This window comes from Labrus bergylta, chromosome 23 (assembly GCF_963930695.1).
Source record: "Labrus bergylta chromosome 23, fLabBer1.1, whole genome shotgun sequence".
NCBI classification, from domain to species: Eukaryota; Metazoa; Chordata; class Actinopteri; order Labriformes; family Labridae; genus Labrus; species Labrus bergylta.
The window spans coordinates 4,163,153-4,182,119 of NC_089217.1; the positions used below are offsets into that span (position 1 = coordinate 4,163,153).

The 18,967-nt window shown below is 44.8% G+C and overlaps 1 protein-coding gene across 1 annotated transcript; it reads right to left on the minus strand.

Moving 5' to 3' along the window:
* Positions 1 to 244: 244 nt before the first annotated feature.
* On the minus strand, positions 245 to 16,944 carry golgb1 (golgin B1). Its single transcript, XM_020653771.3, has 20 exons — positions 16,865 to 16,944; positions 15,232 to 15,310; positions 14,890 to 15,081; positions 14,658 to 14,774; positions 14,347 to 14,511; positions 14,137 to 14,259; positions 13,688 to 13,801; positions 12,811 to 13,501; positions 12,635 to 12,711; positions 11,792 to 11,852; positions 5,794 to 10,894; positions 5,305 to 5,716; positions 4,935 to 5,168; positions 4,017 to 4,853; positions 3,673 to 3,866; positions 3,407 to 3,566; positions 3,008 to 3,108; positions 2,853 to 2,927; positions 2,483 to 2,564; positions 245 to 2,371 (listed from the first exon to the last, which is right to left on the minus strand). Exons 2-20 carry the CDS (start codon positions 15,298 to 15,300, stop codon positions 2,234 to 2,236), a joined length of 8,943 nt encoding a protein of 2,980 aa, XP_020509427.2. The 5' UTR covers positions 15,301 to 15,310; positions 16,865 to 16,944; the 3' UTR covers positions 245 to 2,233.
* Between the last annotated feature and the right edge of the window lie 2,023 nt (positions 16,945 to 18,967).

Below are 18,967 nucleotides of genomic sequence, written 5' to 3' on the forward strand. Positions count from 1 at the left end.
CCTTCAGTTGTTTTGTTTTTTAGCAGAGCTACAGCTGACAGGCCAGTTGTGGTGTCACTACACCACTAGGGGGCAGACTCTCACACATTAAAATCAGGTGTCAACATTGATTTGAACAACCTTGAAATCTGGTTCCTGGACACAAAGTGTAGTGCAGCTGTTACTTGCAGCACTACTATAGGCCACTTTGTGTACACCAAAAGTTTATATGTCTAATTTAAATCTAGAGTGACTTAATTCAGACTGAAAATAAAATCCTTTTATTGAAGCTTGACATGTTAAAATGACAGAAAGCGTGCAAACCAAAGTGTTTTAGGAGATATTTTTAGTGTTTTTAAGACTGATATTTCACCATGTGCGAAATTAAAATGTAAAATGTCACAGTAAATTATGATATCATTCATACTCACCACATGTAGAATTGAGAAAGAGCAACATTTTAAACAGAAGCAGGTACATATCCAGGTCAACCCTTTGCTGAAATAGGGGGAAAACACCTGAATAATAACCCTTTCTTTTTGGTTAATTACTGCACAAAAACAATAAATAAAACGTTTAAATTTGAGTAACAGACCAAAAACTCGATTCATGATTAACACATCAGTCCCTGAACTAAACCACCACCACTTTTATTAGGTTTTCTTTTTCTATACAGCCCTTTAAAACAGTTATTTACAGATAAAGTAGATTTCAGTGTGTGTGTGTGTAAGATGTGAAGAATAGCATGATTGTGAAAGATGAGTACACAATAATTATTCCACCAACAGTGAGATATTAAATTAACAACAAACAGAAAGATTACAGGATATATGGTATGTAGGTCCATGACTACTGTTGGACAATAAGTTATGCTACATCAGAGTAGTCTATAATGGATGGATATCACTGGTAAACACAGCAGTCTTTCTCCTCTGGAATGCATCCTCGCTGTAGTAAAACATTTCACTTGAACGGCATCTTCATTTGCCAACAACTAAAGGCAAATTTTTAAAATCTCAATGTGTGCAACATAAGCATAAACAGAGACTCACACTGGATATGTAAAAGGGAAACACATAGTGCATGTACAGTCACACGTACTGACTTAATGCTTCTTTGCTAAAATGTGATTTAAAAAGAAAACACACTAGGAATGTGTAAGAACAGAAATTGCACTGTGCTCGTTTTTTGTGTATTAAATGGGAAGAAGAGGAAACGACTGGACTATAAAAGCACATCCTGAACCTCAAAGCCATTTAAATAAGTAGTCCAAATGTTGGGACGTTTGCTTCATTGCTTTCTGGCAAGGATTAGATGACAAAGCTGATGGCACTTCAACATCTGTCCGCTAAATAAAAGGCGACAACAAATAGCCGGCTAGCTTTGCACACAAAGTGGAAACTAGCTTCATCAGTTAGTTTGGCTCACTATGACAACTGGTCAAAGAGCAACCATGGCTCTGGTTTGTCATGAGCGTCTCTAAAAGCCCTGTTCCAACTAGTCAAGTCTCCTTTAATAAATCTCACAGAACAAAGTGTTTAAAAACGACAATTGTCCGCTTCGCGTGCCAGAGTCCGACTACTTTGAGCCTCGACGGGTTACTTCTAAGGATTTCCGCAGGGTTGCCTGGCAACTGCTGACAATCAAAATAGTCTATCGCAGAATAATACATAACGCCGTGAAACAACATCTCTGTGTTTTAGTTTTTTCCTTTAGTTTACGAGCAAAATTAAAAAGGGGTAAAATACTATTTCTTGATAACTGGTCTTAAGTGTTACTTTTAGTCAATTTTGTAACCTGAGCCAGAACTTCCCCTCTGACTGTGTCAAGCCTCGATGAGCGATTTCCATGACATGTAAACTACAGTCCATAAAATGTCCCACCTTTTTCCCTTGCCTAAAGTGACCCTTTTATATCCAAATCCATAAAGGCACATAAACAACACCATCTTCCTCAATACTTGATTATGAATCTACTTTTAAATTCTTAGAGAGAAAACAAACCTTGTCCCTTCATGTTCTGTCTATCTGGGTTTTTGGAAAATATTATAATATACCCTCAAAGCCTTAAAAGAGCAAATCAGATTAATTTAATTGACTATTTCTTACAAATCTACATACTTTGGCTAAAAGATTAAGCCATGTAAAGTGCAATGTTTGTATCCTCTATGATTTGTACATGTAACAATGTCAAACATATGGTTGGCTTGGCTAAGGTCAGTGTCCATTCTTCATATCTGTGAAGGGAGCTGGTTTCAGAGGTACCCGCCCAGACACATCAGCAGCAGGACGTGCACAGTGAGCAGATAGAGGCCGAGCAGCAGAGGGGTGCGCTGGCGGGAACAGAAAGCCACCCGGAGCATCCGCATTAAACCCGGGCCACCTCTCCGAGACTGCGAGAACAAGAAGGGCAAGGTTACAGCAGACATTCAGCTCATTAGTCTTTATAAGTGCGGTTATTAAGTTGACAAATGAGGTGGTAGGGGACATTAGCGGAGCCTCACTCGAGTGACAGCTCCTTCCGACGGCTCGATGAAAACAGCAGTCTCCTCTTCATGTGCAGAGTGCCATTTAGACTGGCTGTGGCTGGTAATAACAACAACAAAAATAGATGTTAGCTGTCATACTGTGCTGCTTCTACACATTTGTGAACACTAAAAATAACAGATGCAGATACATTTCACAGAAAGTATACACAAGCACAGTTTCACAAATAAAAAACACCTGCGTTTGTACAATTAGAAACATGAAAACAAAGATAGCAGTTGGTTTTGACTACATGCCCTTCAAGTTCAAGATAGTCATTTCATCTCCTTTAGACATTAAACATTGCTTAAAGCATTATTCTTCATCATCTTGTATCACATTTCGTACCTGAGTCTGAGTCGATCCTGTTCGGCCATCAGCTGCTCCTCAGCAGCCACTCGCTGCTGCGTCTCCTCATCCAGCCTGGTGAAGAGGAGTCAGAAACAGATATTATATTACCACTTTCAAAAACTAATTCTGGTAAAGTCTGACTCGTTCTATACCTCCTCTGTAGCTCTTTGACCTCAGCGATGTAGGCATGGCTGTCGAGCACGCTGCTCCGCTCCTGTGGGGCTCCAGGGGCGCTGTCCACCTCCTCTGTGCCCTGTAGGAGGAGAGGGGAAAGACATATGTAACAGACGTCTCCTTTTCTGCTTTTGAGCTTCAGTAAAATGTGAATTTCCTCAAAAGAGTTTATCCTATTTAATTCATTTGATATCATAGTTTATGTATGCCTTCTGTAACCCAATAATGAGATAGAGACATAAAAGCGAGCTTACAATTTAAGAGGTTAAAAACTCAAAAAGAACCCGAAAAAAACCCTCCAATGACTTCAAGCATGAGATCTGAGCCCTGATGTTTAATTGTGTCCTTTAAAGTGAGAAGTAAAAGAAAACAGTTACCTCTCTCTGATAGTGTTCTTGTTGTAGTTTGGGTTTATGAGTGCGGGCCTCCTCCAGCATTGATGTGAGTTGCCGCAGTTGTTGGTCCCTCTCTGAGAGCGTGGCGAGGGTCTGCTGCTTCAGCTGCTCTGCTTGGGCCATCCAGTCCATTCGCTCCAGTCTAAGAAACAGAAGAAACAAACAAAAATAATCACAAAAAACCCTTTTCTGCTTTTTTATTTTTATTTTATTTTGACAGATTACAAAACACTGGCCCTGCGCCTCACCTGAGAGTTTCTACTTCCTGCTTGCCCATTTCCACCACATTCTCCAGCTGCATTAAAACACTCAGCATGTCTTCGTTCTTCTTTTTCTCCTCAAAGAGCTCCTGGCTGACTTTGATCAGCTCTCCTGCGCCGAGCCGAGCCAGCTCTGACTTCTGCTTCTTGAGCTCAGTTGTCTGTGTTTGAAGTTGCTCCAACTGTGCACAAAGAGAGGGGGCAAAAATATGATAACAATGCAAAATAGTCAAACTGATTACATTTTTCTGACATCGTTGCCAGTAGAGTAGTGCTTTCTACGAGTCCATGTCTATAATATTAACATTTTTTTTTTCAGAAATATGACGTACCAGTCTCTCCCGGTCATTCTGCAGGGCTTGTAGTGCGTTCTTCAGCCCCCACACTTCTCCAGTGGAGCCTCCAGGGCTGCTCTGTGCTGCCTGGCCACCTGCTCTGCTCATCTCTTCCATCTTCAGGCTCAGTTCCCGGGCCTTGTTCTCCGCTTCGTCCCTGCTGTCCTGGAGCGACGCCATGGCTTTCGAGAACGACTGCTTCTCTGCTTTCAGCTGTGCCGTCGCCTCTTTCTCCTCCAGCAGCTTCTGCTCGACAACCAGCAGGTCTCGTGCCAGCTCTGCCACCCTCTCCTGAGCGGTCTCCGACTCCGTCCGCATCACGCCTCCCTCCCACTGCAGCTCAGCGAGCTCTTTGCCCTTGCTCTCCTGCTCTTGTCTCTCCCTCTGTAGAGTGTCCTGCAGAGCGTCTACTTGTTCCCTCGCTGCTTCTAGCTGCTCCCTCAGCTTCTCAACCTCTGCACCCGGGGCATCGATCACCTGCGGCGCCGTCGTAACTTCAACAGCTTGGCTAGGAGTCTCCCTTTCCACTCTGCCGGCTTCTACTTCTGCCGCTCTAGCTTTGCTCACCATCTCTAACTGACTTTCTAAATCCTGTTTCTCCCTTTCCAGAGTGGTGATTCGCTCTCGGTGAGCTGCCAGAAGCTTTTTCTGTTGGGATTCCTTCATGCTCAACACTTGGTTGAGTTCGTCCCGGTAGCCGTGAAGCTGAGCGGACAGGTGGGCCTTTTCAGCGTACAGGTCGTCTCTCTGGACCATCAGAGAGCGCAACTCCTCCTTCAGGCTGTTGTTCTCTCCTGCTGCCTCTTGGATCAGACCATCCTTCTCCATCATCACCTGCAACACAACACAAATGTGATATCAGCCACTAAATTCAGCTCGAAATCTACTATAAGCTCTCGTTTTTTTGTGCGTTACCTGCAGGTGTTTCTCCTCCAGCTGTTTGTACGTATTGAGGACTCTGTCTCTGTCGTCCTGCAAGGAGCCCATGGCCTTTGTGAAAGAATCGAGTTTGGCTTTTCTGCTGATGCTCTCTTCCTCCACCTTTCTCAGTTTTTCCTCCAGATCCCGCAGCTCCCCTCTCCTCTGCTCCAGCTCCTCCTCGGCCGCTTGTGCTCTGCTGTCAGCTTCTTTCCTAGCCTCCTCTGCAGCCTGGCAAATAAAAAGCACATCAATCAATCGGGGGGGGGGAAATGTGTTAAAAACTCTGTGATGTCAAATTGATTTCTAAGAAAGAAATGTGGTTATGATGCTGATGATGGAATGCAGTTATAAACAAAGCGAATACCTCAGTCACCGCTTGCTCTTTCTCCCCCAGCATTTCCACTTCTCGTTTTTCCTTCTCGTGCAGCTCGGTCTGCAAGTTCTCTGTCAAGGCCTTGGAGGATCGCAGGTCCGTCTCCAGCTGCTCCACGTTCAGACACAGTCGGCTCTCTTCCGCCTCCCTCTCCCTCAGCTCGATTCTGGCCTTGTCGACTTCGCCCTGTAGCCGACCTACAGCCTCCTCCAGAGCTCGGCCCCTCTGATTTAGACTCTCCAGCTCGTTTTTCAGGGCGTGGACTTCAGTCTGTGCGGCCTCGAGCTCAGCTGCGGTCTTCTGAAACTTTTCAGTCTCCTCATCTAGGGCAGCTTGGATCTCTGTGACTTTCCTTTCCTCTGCTTCCAGTCTCAGCTGCCAATCCTTGTCTGCTTTCTCCAGTCTGAAAGGAAAAACAATGGTCACACACAGAACATAATCACTCCAAAGAAATATAATAAACAAGGAGAATGTTTTTACCGATCCACGGACAGCTGGAGTTCCTCTTTGAAGGCGGTTTCTTTTTGAAGCTGTTTGGCCAGTTCTTTAACCCGTGTTTCAGCCTCCCGTACTTCAGCCTCCTTACCCTGCAGAGAATCCTTAAAGCGAGTCTCCCACTGTTTGGCCTCGTCCAAAACTCTGTCCCTGTCGTCTTGCAATGAAGACATGCAGCGCGAGAATGCAGCTAACCGGGCCAGAGACTCGTCCAGACGACCCTGCATCTCCTGAGCCCGTCTCCCAGCTCCTTCTGCCATCTCTCTAGCCTCTAAAGTCGCCTCCTCTTCTTTTTCCCTATCTGTGTATGCGTCCTCCAGCCTCAGCTCCATCTCCTTCAGCTCAGCTCCCAGCCTGAACCTCACAGAGTCGAGGGTTTGCTCTGCCTCGGCTTTCATCGAGGCCTCTTTCTGTTTGGCGTTATTTTCAACAGCTGTCTTTTCAGCTATCGCCTCACTCGCTTTCTTCTGGGCCTCTTCCAGCTCAGATTTGCAGCCAGCCAAGTCGGCCTCAGTCTTTTCTAGGTCTTCTACAATTTTAGACGTCTCCAGTTGGGATTGCTCAAGTTTCTTCTTGAGCTCGTCATGGCCTAGCTGCAGTGCCTTAGTTTCCCTGCCCAGTTCGCTGATCCTCTCCTGGTACTGGATGGAGTCCTTCTGCAGCTGACGGACTTCCAGCTGCTTCTCCCTCAGCAGTTCTTCCAGCTGTTTCGCTCTGCTCTGACTGCCTTCTTTCACCCTCTGAGCGGACTTCAGCTGCTGCTCCAGCTCCCTCTGCTTTCCGGACTCGGCCTCGGCCTCGGCTCGTTCTCTCTGGGCTTGCCTCATGTCCTCCTCCAGCCTGGCAGCCCGCTCCCTCTCCCTCTGAGCTTCGGCTTCCAGTTCGGCTCGTTCCGTCTCCAACCTCTCAACCTCCCGCTTTAAATCTTCGAGCTTCTCACTGTTGTCGGCGGCCTCTTGCTGATAGCCCGCGATGCTCCCGTTGAGCTGAGCCAGCTGGTTCATGAGACGCTCCTCCAGGTTATCTTTCTCAGTTTCAAGGCTTTTCAGAAGCTCCTTGAACTGGGCTTCCCTCTTGGTCCCCTCTACGATCAGGCTCTTCTCTCTCTCTTTGCTCTCTTGGAGGAATGTTTCAAGAGAGGCCTGGAGGCTCTCTTTGTCTTTGGTCTCGTGAAGATCTCGCTCAAGAGAGGCTATTTCAGCTCTAAGTTTAGCCTCCTGTTCATGCCACTGTTCCCTCTCGGCATTAACAGCGGCCTCCGTCGCCCTCATTTTATCCTCCAATAAAGCTTGAACACCTTCAGTCGTTTCTGCTTGATCACTCTCAGCCCTTTCTTCTTCTATTTCTGTCTCTTCAGTAGGTTGCAAATGTGTGTCTTGTGCTTCTACTGCAACTATTTGGTTATCTGGTGTCTCCTCTGGGGTTTGTGGTTCATCTTTGTCTTCGTTCTGACTCTCAACAGGCTCAGCTTTGGTCATGATTACGTTTGATTGTTGAGCAGTTACAACCTCTTCCACAACGGTCTGAGCAGCATCGTCCTCTTTCTCTCCCGTCTGTGAAAGTTGTCCCCTCAACTCTTCGATCTGTCGCCCTAAAGAGTCTCTTTCTGCCACCGTAGCGTCGAACTCGGCTTTCAATGCCGCCAGCTCATCTTGAAGGCCTTCCACCTCTGCTTTGAGAGCCCTGCCCTCCCGTTTTGATCCGCTCTTTTCCTGCATCTCTCTCAGCCTCTCGTTCTCCTCCTCCAGCTCGAGTATCTTCTGCTGCTTTGTTTTGGCAAACTTTCTCATTTTGTCCTTCACTGTGTCCACCTCTTTCTGCGCCTCCTCCGCTTGTCTTTCCGCTTCCTGCCTTTTGGCCTCGTGAGTCCTCACCTTGGCGGCGAGCTCCTGCCTCTCCTGCCTGGCGGCCTCCAGGACTCTTCTCACCCGCTCTGCCTCGTCGCTCACATTTTCATACGACTTGAGCAGTGTCTCGTACTCGTCCTTCATGCCTTGAACTTTTTCCTCCCATTCTTTGCACGCTCTGGCGGCCTCCTCTTTCGCCAACTCCACGTCTTTCTTATAGGCATCTTTCTCGCTCAGTATGCCTTCCATGGCCAGTTTGAGGCTCTCACAGGACGATCCCAGGCTCTGGTTTTCCAGTAATGTCCTGTCAACCTCGTCAATCAGTTTAACTTTCTCCGCTCTCAGCTTCTCTAGCTCCTTTTCTGCCGACTCAATTTTCTGCTGCAACTCCTTCAGGAGTTTCTCAGTTGAAGCAAGTTGTTCCTTCAAAGTTTTGTTTCCTTTTAAGGCTTCTTTGCGAGAGATCAGAGCGGCCTGAAGCTTCCGTTGAAGCTGCTGAATCTTTTCCTCGCTGTCTTTTTCTTCCTCTTGCTTCTGTGGAACCTCGACCTCCAACCTTTGAGTTTTTTCTTGCTCCGCCTTCAGTTCTTCCTGTAAAGAAGATATGAGCAGATCCTTCAGAGACACTGTCTCCTGCATTGAGCCTATGAGAGAGTTCTGCTCGCTAAGCTGCTGACTGAGCTCCAGGATTTCATGGTTCTTGTTGTCGAGGAACTGTTTAAAGTCCTGAACTTCAGCCTGAAGAGCTGCGACGGAGGATGCAGAATCGGCAGAGGCTACAGCTTCTGTCTCTGCTTTTAGGGTTTCCGCACAAGTCTCAGCCTGGTGATACTTTTCTCTGAGATCAATAATTTCCTCTGAGAGTGCATCAATTTGTCTTTCCTTTTCTCTTAATGCTTGCAGCTCTTTGCCCACTTCCAAGAATTCAGCCTCCTTAAGTGACAATATGTCCTGGGTTTCCTGCAGCTGCTTCTGAAGCTCTGTGTTAGCCATTTTCACAGTCTGGATCTCGGCTCTGAGGGCTCTCACAGATTCATCCATTTGTTCAGAGAAGACCTCAGATTTGCCTTCAGGTTTCTGAACATGCTCGCTGGATTGCGGCCCTGACGAATAAGTCTCGGATGTTGCAAAATCCACCCAATCCTCCTGCACCCAATCACTTGCTGCTGGCTTTTCCAAAAATTCAGCCACTTGCTTGGTCTCCTTGCGTGGCTGATCCTCTCTTTCAATGTTCACTCTTTCTCTTTCCAATTCTCTCAATTTAGTCTGAAGAGCTTCCTGCTCGCCCGTCTGTGCTTCAAAACGTTCCACAAGCTCGGTGTATTCTTCTTTCTGCTGCTTCAGCTGTTCGCGGTGGTGCCGATCTTTCTCTTTTGCTTTGCGGATGGTTTCCTTGCGAGACTCTTGGGCCTCCTGAACCTTCTTATGAAGGGCTTCACACTCTGCTTCAAGAGAGGCGACCTGGGATTGTAATGTAGTCGTTTCAGAAGTAGAAACGTCGGACGCCTGCTGAGGGTTTTCAGCTTCTTCACTCAGCTTTTTATTCAGAGCGAGCGTCTCGGCGAGAACCTGATCGTGCTGACTTAGTTTCTGCTCCAGAGTTTCACATGCCTCTTCTTTGGATCTTAATGCTTGCTCGAGTTGGACAAGTCTAGCCTCCATTTCACTGATCTCACGTTCTCTGGATTGTTCCGTCTCTCGGAGGGTTGCAGAAGTTTCCCTTGCTGTGTCACTTTGCTCTTTCCGTTTCTCTGCCTCTGCCTCAAAATCAGCAACCTTCTTCAAAAGCTCTTTACGTTGTACGAGAGCAGCCTGCAACTTCTTCTTGGCGGTTGTCAGTTGGGTTTCCAGCACTCCTTTCGCCTTTCGCAGACTAACAAGTTCACCATCTTCATCAGTGACCGACTCTTCATGACCTTCTTTCTGTTTCTCATCTCTAACGTTCTCAAGCTCCACTATCTGCTCCTTCAGTTTGTTGACCTCACCGTCTATTTGGAACCTCTCTTCTTCTGCTTGGAGAAGTTTAGCAGACATGCTGTCGTTAAGCTCCGTCATCTCTTGCTCTTTCTGGCTGAGTTGGAGGTGTAGCTCGCTGATTTCAGAGTCCTTCTTTGACAAAGTGTCATTGTTTAGCTCTGATGTCTGAGAGTATTCCAACATGCTGTTTTCCATTTCCTGCAGCTTCTTTTCGAGCTCTGAAGAGAGGAGCTCTCTGTCCTCCAGCTGAGCGTTTAGCATCCTGACCTGCCCCTCCTGCTCGGTGAAAGCTTGTTGAACCATGTCCAGATCCGTCTGCAGAGCCTGGATCTTCTCTTCCTTTGATTTCTTGTCAGCGGTTAAAATTTCTATCTGTTCTTCGAGAAGCTGGATTTCAATGCTGCATTTCTCTAATCCAGAGCTGCTTTCCTGAGATTGTTTGTCCAGCTCTTCTCTCGCTGATTTAAGTTCTTCTGCATAACTTTTGCTCTGAGACTCGGCTTCTTCTCTTGCAACAGTAAGGGACTGTGTTTCTTCTTCCAGGTTCGTGATTTTCTCCTGCGACTCTGCAGCTGCGTCTCGGAGCCTCTGAAGCTCGGCCAAAAGATCGCTGTACCTCTTCTGAAGTTCCTCGGCTAAGACCTGAGCAAAGACCTGACCAGAGGACCCGCTACCATCTGCAGTGAATGAACTCTGCGAAGATAAATTCACTTGTATTGTCTCTCTAATGATGACAGAAGAGGACTCAACTTGAACTGTGGAGGTTTCTGACTCCATGCTCGTCGCCTCCCATGACTGAAGCTGCAGCTGGCTTAAGTCCTGCAGGACGGAGGGCCACTCCTGACCTCCGTCTTGATTCAAAGCTTCCAGGAGGGTCCAGCTGCTGTGGGCGACCTCTGAATCACTACTGGCCACCATCTCGTCAGACGAAGTCCCTTTGGATTCTTCAGGGGAGTCGGACTGGTGTCCAATGAGCTCCGGGCTGCTCTCAGTATCAGCAGAAATGGAGATGACCGAGGTGTCCCCTGCAACTAATGTAGTCTCGTCCTCCTCCTGTGGATCCTCAGTGAAGTCAGGGAGGGCGGTGGAACCATCATGGGGGGACGCAGTGGCATCAGGAACTTGAGCTGGAGTGTGATCGCATCTTTCACATGATGCAACCCCACCGGAGCTTTGCTCTGTAACCAGGCTGAGGGACTCCTTCAAAGCAAAGAGCTCAGTGTCTTTTTCTAGCAGCTGCTGCTCCAGTTCCAGAATGCGCTCTGTGCACGACAACAAAGGAGAAAGTTATCAAGAGTAAAGTCATTAGAAAAAACATTTAGTTATAAACAATTACTTTAAAAGTTGCCGTTACTACAGGTGTTGCATCTAAACAAATTACATCAAGAAGGGCTGTGTGCCTCTACCAGAGATTCTCATTTAGAAACAGAATTAAATATTTTTGTTATTTATACATGTTCAGTCTTGTGCACAACTTTTTACTGCTGCAGAGCTTCATTTAAATTTTGCATCTTTTGTCCTCTGATTAGTTTATGTCTTTAAATGTCTCTTTTTGATCAACCAATTATCAAAAAAATGAAAGAAGAAAGAGAGGAGTATACATGGATTGTATTTACTTTGGATATGTGACTGACTACTATTTATGTTTGGATGACTGACATATTCCTGTGAGACAGGAGCCTCTCTGTGTGGAGTTTGAATGTTCTCTCCGGGTACTCCGGCTTCCTCCCACAGTCCAAAGCCATGCTCGTTAGATTAATTGTTGACTCTTAATTGTCCCGTAGGTGTGAAGGTGAGTGTGGCTGGTTGTCTGTCTCTATATGATTGACTACTAAACAGTCCAGGGTGTAACCCCGCCTCTCGCCCAATGACATTTGGGATGGGCTCCAAATCAACTCTGCAGTTTAATACAGAATTCATCTGAAGTCCATTTCTGCCACACATTCAGTAAATGATGTAAAGTTACGGCTCTATTTTTACACTAAGGGTTCTTTACATGAGTTATATTTGCTTTGGCAGAGCAGGAAGGTAAACAGTCACCTGGGACGCGCAGAGTGTATGTGTGAGCACACTGATCTTGTTCATGATATCAGATTTTGTTTCCACGTAAGATATGAACTTTGACATTTATGACGATGACCAATAAGTTCATTGTTTACCTTTTTTGTCTTCAGATGAATCCTGTGGTGATGGTTCAGTGTCATCAACTCTATCGGACATCTGTAACGGACGGAAACAATTTAAAGAGGAAGTATGAGTTATCACTTTCTGCAGGATATGTTGTGTATTTAACAAAGAGAGTCCACTCTTTGAAAAAAGCTCTGTACCTCCTTCATGATTGCTCTGAAATTTTTATATTTGTATGTGCACCTGCAGCATTAGAGGAAGGTCAGGTAAGACAGGCGGTTATAACAGTGGATCAGTGCAGGGCGGATTAAGACACACTTCCTCACACAGTGCAAGTATTGTCTGTCCCTGACCCCTCTGCTGTCCCGTCTGGGATTGACTTACATCACCAGGACAAACACAAGTGTGTCCCTGGAGCAGGTGAAGAGGATAAGACGAGTCACACTGCCCTGCTCTCCAAATAAAAAGTCGACTCTGCAAACTTTATTAGCAGTGAAAGGGGGAAAAGTGCACCTGACATGGTAGGCTCTGTTTCTAGATAGAGCTACACCTCAGCTTATGCTAAGCTTCCAGTCACACATCTTCCTCTTTAACAGCTCTTTGAACAGAGACACATTAAAGCACAAGAAGTCTGAATAAAATAAAGGCACCAAGAAACTCTGAAGTTAAAGCTTCAGAGAGATGATAAACTGTCAAAGTACCACTGAGCATACTTAAGATTTTCTTTTGAGGTTTACATCTCAGGAAAAAACGAGCTGCTAGTATCTGATGCTAAGCAGGAGATGTTCCAAAAACACAGACTGCATATTGCACGTAGATGGTGCGACTCATATTCCTGATTTGACAGTGACTGTTTATCGGTTGTCAGCACTCACCGTTTCAATCTGCTGCTCCAGCTCTTGTATCTTGGCCGTGGTTTCCTCTTGCTCTGAGGTTTTTCTGTTGAGTTGTTCTAAAAAAAAAACAACAACAGAGATTTAAGGTCAAATGTCTGGTAAACTACAGCGGTGACATTTAAGCATTGAAAAAAGAAACAGAAACATTTTCTCACCCTGAAGGGTTTGCATGGTGTGGGTGAGCTCGGCACAATGTTCTTCGCTCTCGCTGTGTTCGGCTTTCAGCCTCGTCAGTTGAGTCTCGATGGACTTCACAGTGTCCAGGAACAGGGAGAGGTCAGCGGATATGGTGGATTCCTCTTCTGCTTGAACATCTCCCCCAGCCAGAGATCTGAGGTGTCTCCAGATTTCAGCCAAGACCTCGCTCTTCTTCAGGGCATCATGATGTTCCTCTTTGAGTGAAGCCAACTCTCGCTCTAGTTTATCCACTTCTGACTTCTCCTTCTCTGACGCGTCCTCCCTTGTGTGGTCACCTGCCTCTTTCATCGATGAAAGTTCACTCTCAAGCCGAACTATTTCCTCCCTGTCTCTTTCTGAAGCGCAACGCCTCTCGAGCTCAGCCTCCTTCATCAGAGCCAGCTCGCTCTCCAACCGGGAAACTTCCATCTTCTCCTTCTCCAGAGCCTCCTGACTGACGAGCTCCACCTCTCTCAGTGAAGCGAGCTCGCTCTGCTGCCTCGCCACCTCCATGTTGGTACTGTCCAAGGCCTCCAGGCTGCTTCTGAGGGACGCGAGCTCTGCATCAGCCCTGCTCACCTGCTCGACCCACTGCTGCCTCTCCTCCTCTCTCTGCCTGACAGCCTCGGAAAGCTCCTGCTCCATCTGCCGGAATTGAGCCGTCAAGATCTGAGCAGAAAGAGAGAAAGGATATGAGAGGGTGTGTGCCTAACAATGACATGTCATTGAGGTGCGGGGTGTGTCTGTTTGAAGAGTTTTTTCTTTTCATCAAGCAGGTGACGTAATCATGATATGATCTGTAAATATATGAATTAAAGATGCTTACACTAGCATGCAGAAGAACCGGATCTGTACCTGTTTCTGTTGATCAGCACTGCTCACTTCTTGCTGCAGCATTTCCAGCACCTGGGATCGAGAGTTTAAAGCCTCCTCGAGTTCCTCGCAGCGCCTCTGTTCTGCGTACAGAGCCTGAGAGGAGGACAGGCAAAGACGACAAATGATTGTATGAACAGTCAATGTATCTTTAAGGTGTGGTCACTGTATGCGCTCTCATCCACAGGATCAACTGTTTGTAATTTGAACTCAGAAATGAAGAAGGGGGAAATTCTAGCTGCTTTCCAGTTATCTTTATTAAGTGATTTTCCTCTTTTAACTTTAGACTTTTTTGATAAAAGATCATTTGGTCTATTTTGGGCCAAAAATGTAAAAACTTCTGTGGTCCCAGATTTTTAAATGCATTTGCTTTTTCTACTTTTGTCTTCAATAATAGTTAACTTAAATAAAAGGGAAAGCTTCAGACTTACCTGCTGGATCTCGCCGTCGTAGTGCTGCTGTGTTGTGACCCTCAGCAGCTCTTCTTCATGTTTCTGGATCTGTTCCTGGAAACGCACATCCTTCTCACAGACCACAGCCTGCAGTTTCCCCAACTGAAAACAAACAACGCTCGTGATTATTCTGAAAAAAAGCTTCATTCATTACATGCTTTTTTGGCATTTAAATCACGGTTATGTCACCTGCTCGGCATGTGTAGCTTCCTTCTCTTTCAGGAGCTCTTCTGTGATCTGGAGTTGCTCCTGAAGCCCTCTGCTGTTGGATTCCTCCTCGTTCAGCTTCTTCTTGAGCTCCTGCAGCTCCTCCTCGATTGCAGCACCGGCTCCTGTGAAAGAGCTGTCTGGACTCTGAACAAACAAACATCCAGTCGCTTAATAAAACCCCAGCACACAAGCTTTGTTCATTCTTTGTATATTCTAAAGTCAACAAAAGGATGATTAGTAAAATAAGTCATCAAGCTCAACACAGACTCCTCTGCATTATTCAAACTTACCGTAGCTTCTCCTCCCTGTCCTTTCAGATCTGTAATCTGTTTGTTGAGGGAAGCCATCTTGGCTTTGGCTTGCAGTTTGAGTTTGGTGAAGCGAGCCTCGGCTTCATCTTTCTCGTTCTGTGGAAGCAAAGGAAACAGAAGTCATATTAAAATCATTTGCATATTTAATACAGTGTGTTTGACTTGTAAATTCAGTCTTTAACACACGCGTACACACTGGCGGGACGTTTACCTTGAGCTGTGCATTTTTGTTTGACAGTTCGGTGTCCTTCTGGACGAGCTGGGTGTCTTTGTCTCGGATGAGCTCCTTCAGCTGGACCACCAGTTGTTCCAGGTGACCCAGCCTCTCCAGGGCCTCCTCGGGGACCTCGGACTCAGCTGGAGCCTGGCCCTCGCTGGCAGGGAGCTGCGGCACCAACATACCCTGTGTTCAAGGTAACAGAGAAGACAAGTTTGAGTCCCTCTCGGCAAAGCAAAACAGATCTTTGTATTGTTTAAGTATTTCATCTGAAGTTTTAAGTCTGAGAAAAAACTCTGATGATGTCACCAGCGTCATTTTTTTGTTTGTTGTCACCTGTGGGTCTCCATCTGGGCCCTCCTCTCCAGAGAGCTCCTGGAGGACGGTGGCCAGACGGCTTAACATGAGGACGGCACTGTGAAGAACATAAGAAGGGCAACATTTTAGAGGCTACACCAACATTACCATACTTATGTCTGACAAATCCATTTTTTTTACCGCACCTTCACAAGATTATTTTCTGTTTGAAATAAATACAATGTTGAAAATATAAGACCTTGGAAAATATCATGCAAAGGTTTTTTACAGTATGTTGATTGCTTTTCAAGGTTTTGTCTTTTAAGTTAAAAAGCCAAAAACTTTTAGGTTGAAGCTTTATAACAGTATTGTCTTGCCCGACGAGACAACAGTGGGGTGTTGTTATCATCTTCGGGTTCAGGAAACTGCCATGGGTGTTGTTGACAATTTATTGATTAAAAGCAGCACTTCACCAACACTTGCTGCACTTCTACCGACACATAATATGAGACAAGTGCGCCTCACTAGGTCAGTCTCACAGGCACTCATCCCCGTCCCTGCATACAAAAACTACTATGGTCGGAAGTTCTTATTTTATACATACACCAAATAAGGAATGACATTCCCCAACACATTAGAACTTTACCATCTACCTCATATTTCAAAAATAAAACACCTTCTCCACACTTACACCTGCACTCATTAATTGTTCATGTATTGTTCGCAGTATCTGTACTGTTTGATGTGTCATGACTGTGGTTTATGTTTCATGTTCTGCAGAACAGGAACCTGCTGGAAACCAGTTTTTAAAACTGCGTCAGGCCCGTTAAACTGTAACTTAATGTTACTTTTAAACTTTCCTGTATAATAAATGAATTGCATTAAATAGGCCAAAATGCAACCAGTTAAAAAAAAAAGTTAACCAGCAATGAACATGTAGAAAGCAAACCACCAATTACTTTAAATAATACAGCTTTTAAAACAAAGCATTATAAAAAAAAGTTTTGGGAAAATTTAAATGTTAGAAATGTACAGTACTTCATTTTACTTTTGTAATATGCTGACTTTTATAGATTTATTTTAATTTTAATTAATTTAATTTTAATTATAGATTTTTTTTTTATTTTATAGATTTTTTTAAACTTTTTTTTAGATTTAGATTCTGCTCAAACCGTGCTCGCAGATAATCATATTTCTCAAAATGTCTCTGGTCCAAAGCAACACATTGTCAGACGCCGCCACCCCCCCGAGTCTTCATGCTCCGATCTTAACCGGACGGACCCGACTTCCCCCGAACACACCGAACTCGCCACTGCGGCTGCGTCACTCTTTTTGTGAACAGCAAAAGATTAAAGCTAGCTAACGCGAAAATGGATCGAAAACTCTCCGAGCGGCTGGACGGCGGTGTTTTCAAAAAGCAGTAGCCGCCTTTGAAGATAAAAGAAACGGCGTCGTGAACGGGACACTCCGCGAAAAACACTCGTTTGTTTACTCTGTAGTTCACACGATACAGTAAGTTAGCTGGAGGCTACTTCGCTAGCTTTACGCTCATCACTCAGAAAACAAGCTGCAAACCTGCCGCGGTGAGATTTTCTTCTTCGTGCGTGACAGCGGTGTCGTGCAGCCAGGTGAGAGGTGTGTTTAAAAAAAAAATAAAGAACAGCTGACTCACCTGTGAGAGTGCTTCCAGTGTAAAGCTTTTTATTTGGTATATTTCCTCGGATGGATGTCAGAGCATAGCCACATCACCAAACATTCCCGGAAACAAAACTTCCTCTGCTCTGATTGGACGAGCGGGATCGGCGTATGTAAGGGACTGTCAACAAATATCAAGGCGTCTCCTCCTTCATAGGGAGTATATTGGATTTTAAAAAAAATAAGAAAAATGAGATCTTGAGACTTGAAATACACAACATAATTTTTTTTTTTTTTTTTTACATCTTGGAAGAATCCTAAATAAATTGTGAAAAAATGACCGGTCACGACCAGAGAGTAAACCTGATCATCAAGCAGGGCAGGCAGCTTGGCAGGAGCCTGCTGCTGCTGGCACACTACACCACGGTGTTTGTGGCGTTTGTTGGGCGCACCGTGCACTGGATGGTGGAGGCAGTTAAGTGGACAAGCCTGTTTGCACGCTACACAGTGTCGGTGTTTGACTCTATCTTTAGGCACCTTAACTGGGGGAAGAGGAAAGGTGTCACAGGTGGCGCCCGGGAGATCTGCCCAAGCTCTGAGATGACGACACAGTGACATTCATGGGTTTTTTTTTTTCTTACTTTGCCATGTGTGTGTTGAAGCCAAACCCATGGCAAAGAAAGTGACTGCAGCTGAAGGAATCACTGGAATTTGAAGGATGCTGGAAGAAGAAGAAGGAAATGAGGCCTTACTGAAGTCAGAACAAAATATATTTTAAGCTCTTAAATCATACTCTTATTAATGTTATGTTTGTACCTGTGGTTATATAATGTGTATATTCCATGTTTGGTTATCATCAGGAGACGCTCTTCCAAATATTTGGAAGCCGTTTTGTGAGGGACTGTTCATGCAAATAAGATGCGGGGTGTAAAATATGTAGGAGGCTGACGTTCATTATAACATTATTACACTACAGCAGAGGAAGGATCAGCTTTTTAATGAAAGCTACATGATGTGCTCTACAAAACATAAACAGCCAAAAGTTTTTTTTTTTTTTATTTCATCTGTGCCTGATTGAAACATACACTTCATTTTGATTTTTGCTGCAGCAGCATCTTTTTGTTTTCGAAGGCAGTCCTTGTATGTTTGACAAAACGAACACTCAATGAGTGAGTGGGTCAGTCACCTGTGGAGATACTGCTTTGTGTGGATATCCTGTGAAAGTGTTACCGTTTGCAAGTTTTGTGGCCAGAGAGAAACTCTTATCTCTGCTGAATGTACTTCAGTGCACGACTTTCTGTATTTACTGCAGCGTCTATGTGAAAACTGACGAAATGAAATGTGAGTGAAATGCTTTAAAATGACCAGCAGCTGATTTTTACTTCAAGTCAAGTTTTTATTTGATTTTTTACTATTTTACTAATACTTATCTTTGAACCAGCAGCATGTTATCATTTTATTTAGCTTAAGCACTAAAATGTTTAAATCTATGTTACTTCACTTTTTTATTTTATGTGAAAACTACAGTTTGAATCATTGACCACACTCAACATGAAAACAAAACAACTTTCTGAGGTGGTTATTAGAGCCTGACCGATTTATCGACCAGCCGATAATTAGCACCTCCATTGACTATCATTATCGGCTCATTTTATTGCAGATATGCGCCAATATTACTAGATTTATTCACCAGTTAAATAGCATTTAACTTAAGCCTCATTGTATTAAACTAGCAGTTCTCTGTCACCAGCAGAGGGCGATATATGGATTACAACAAGTATCCTCACTCTCCAGTGTCAAGCGGTGATCTACATTGTAAATCTTTTTCACAACTGTTTGATAACTGCATTTGAATTTGAGGGATCAACTCAATAAATGTGTGTATATCTATATGCATCTATCTATACAGATTGAAAATAGATCTAGGAAAGATATCGGCATCAGATATTTTTTCCCTCCCATCTATCTAAGGTATCGGCCCCCCAAAAATCCCACATCGGTCGGGCTGAAATGGTAATATGCTTCAAAAGTGAAGGTAAAAAAAGACTTAATTCCATACACAAACACTACTTATTACAAATACTGTTGTGGTATTCTTTGAAGCGGTTTCTTCTGTGTTTGGATATTTGTTTTAAACTGA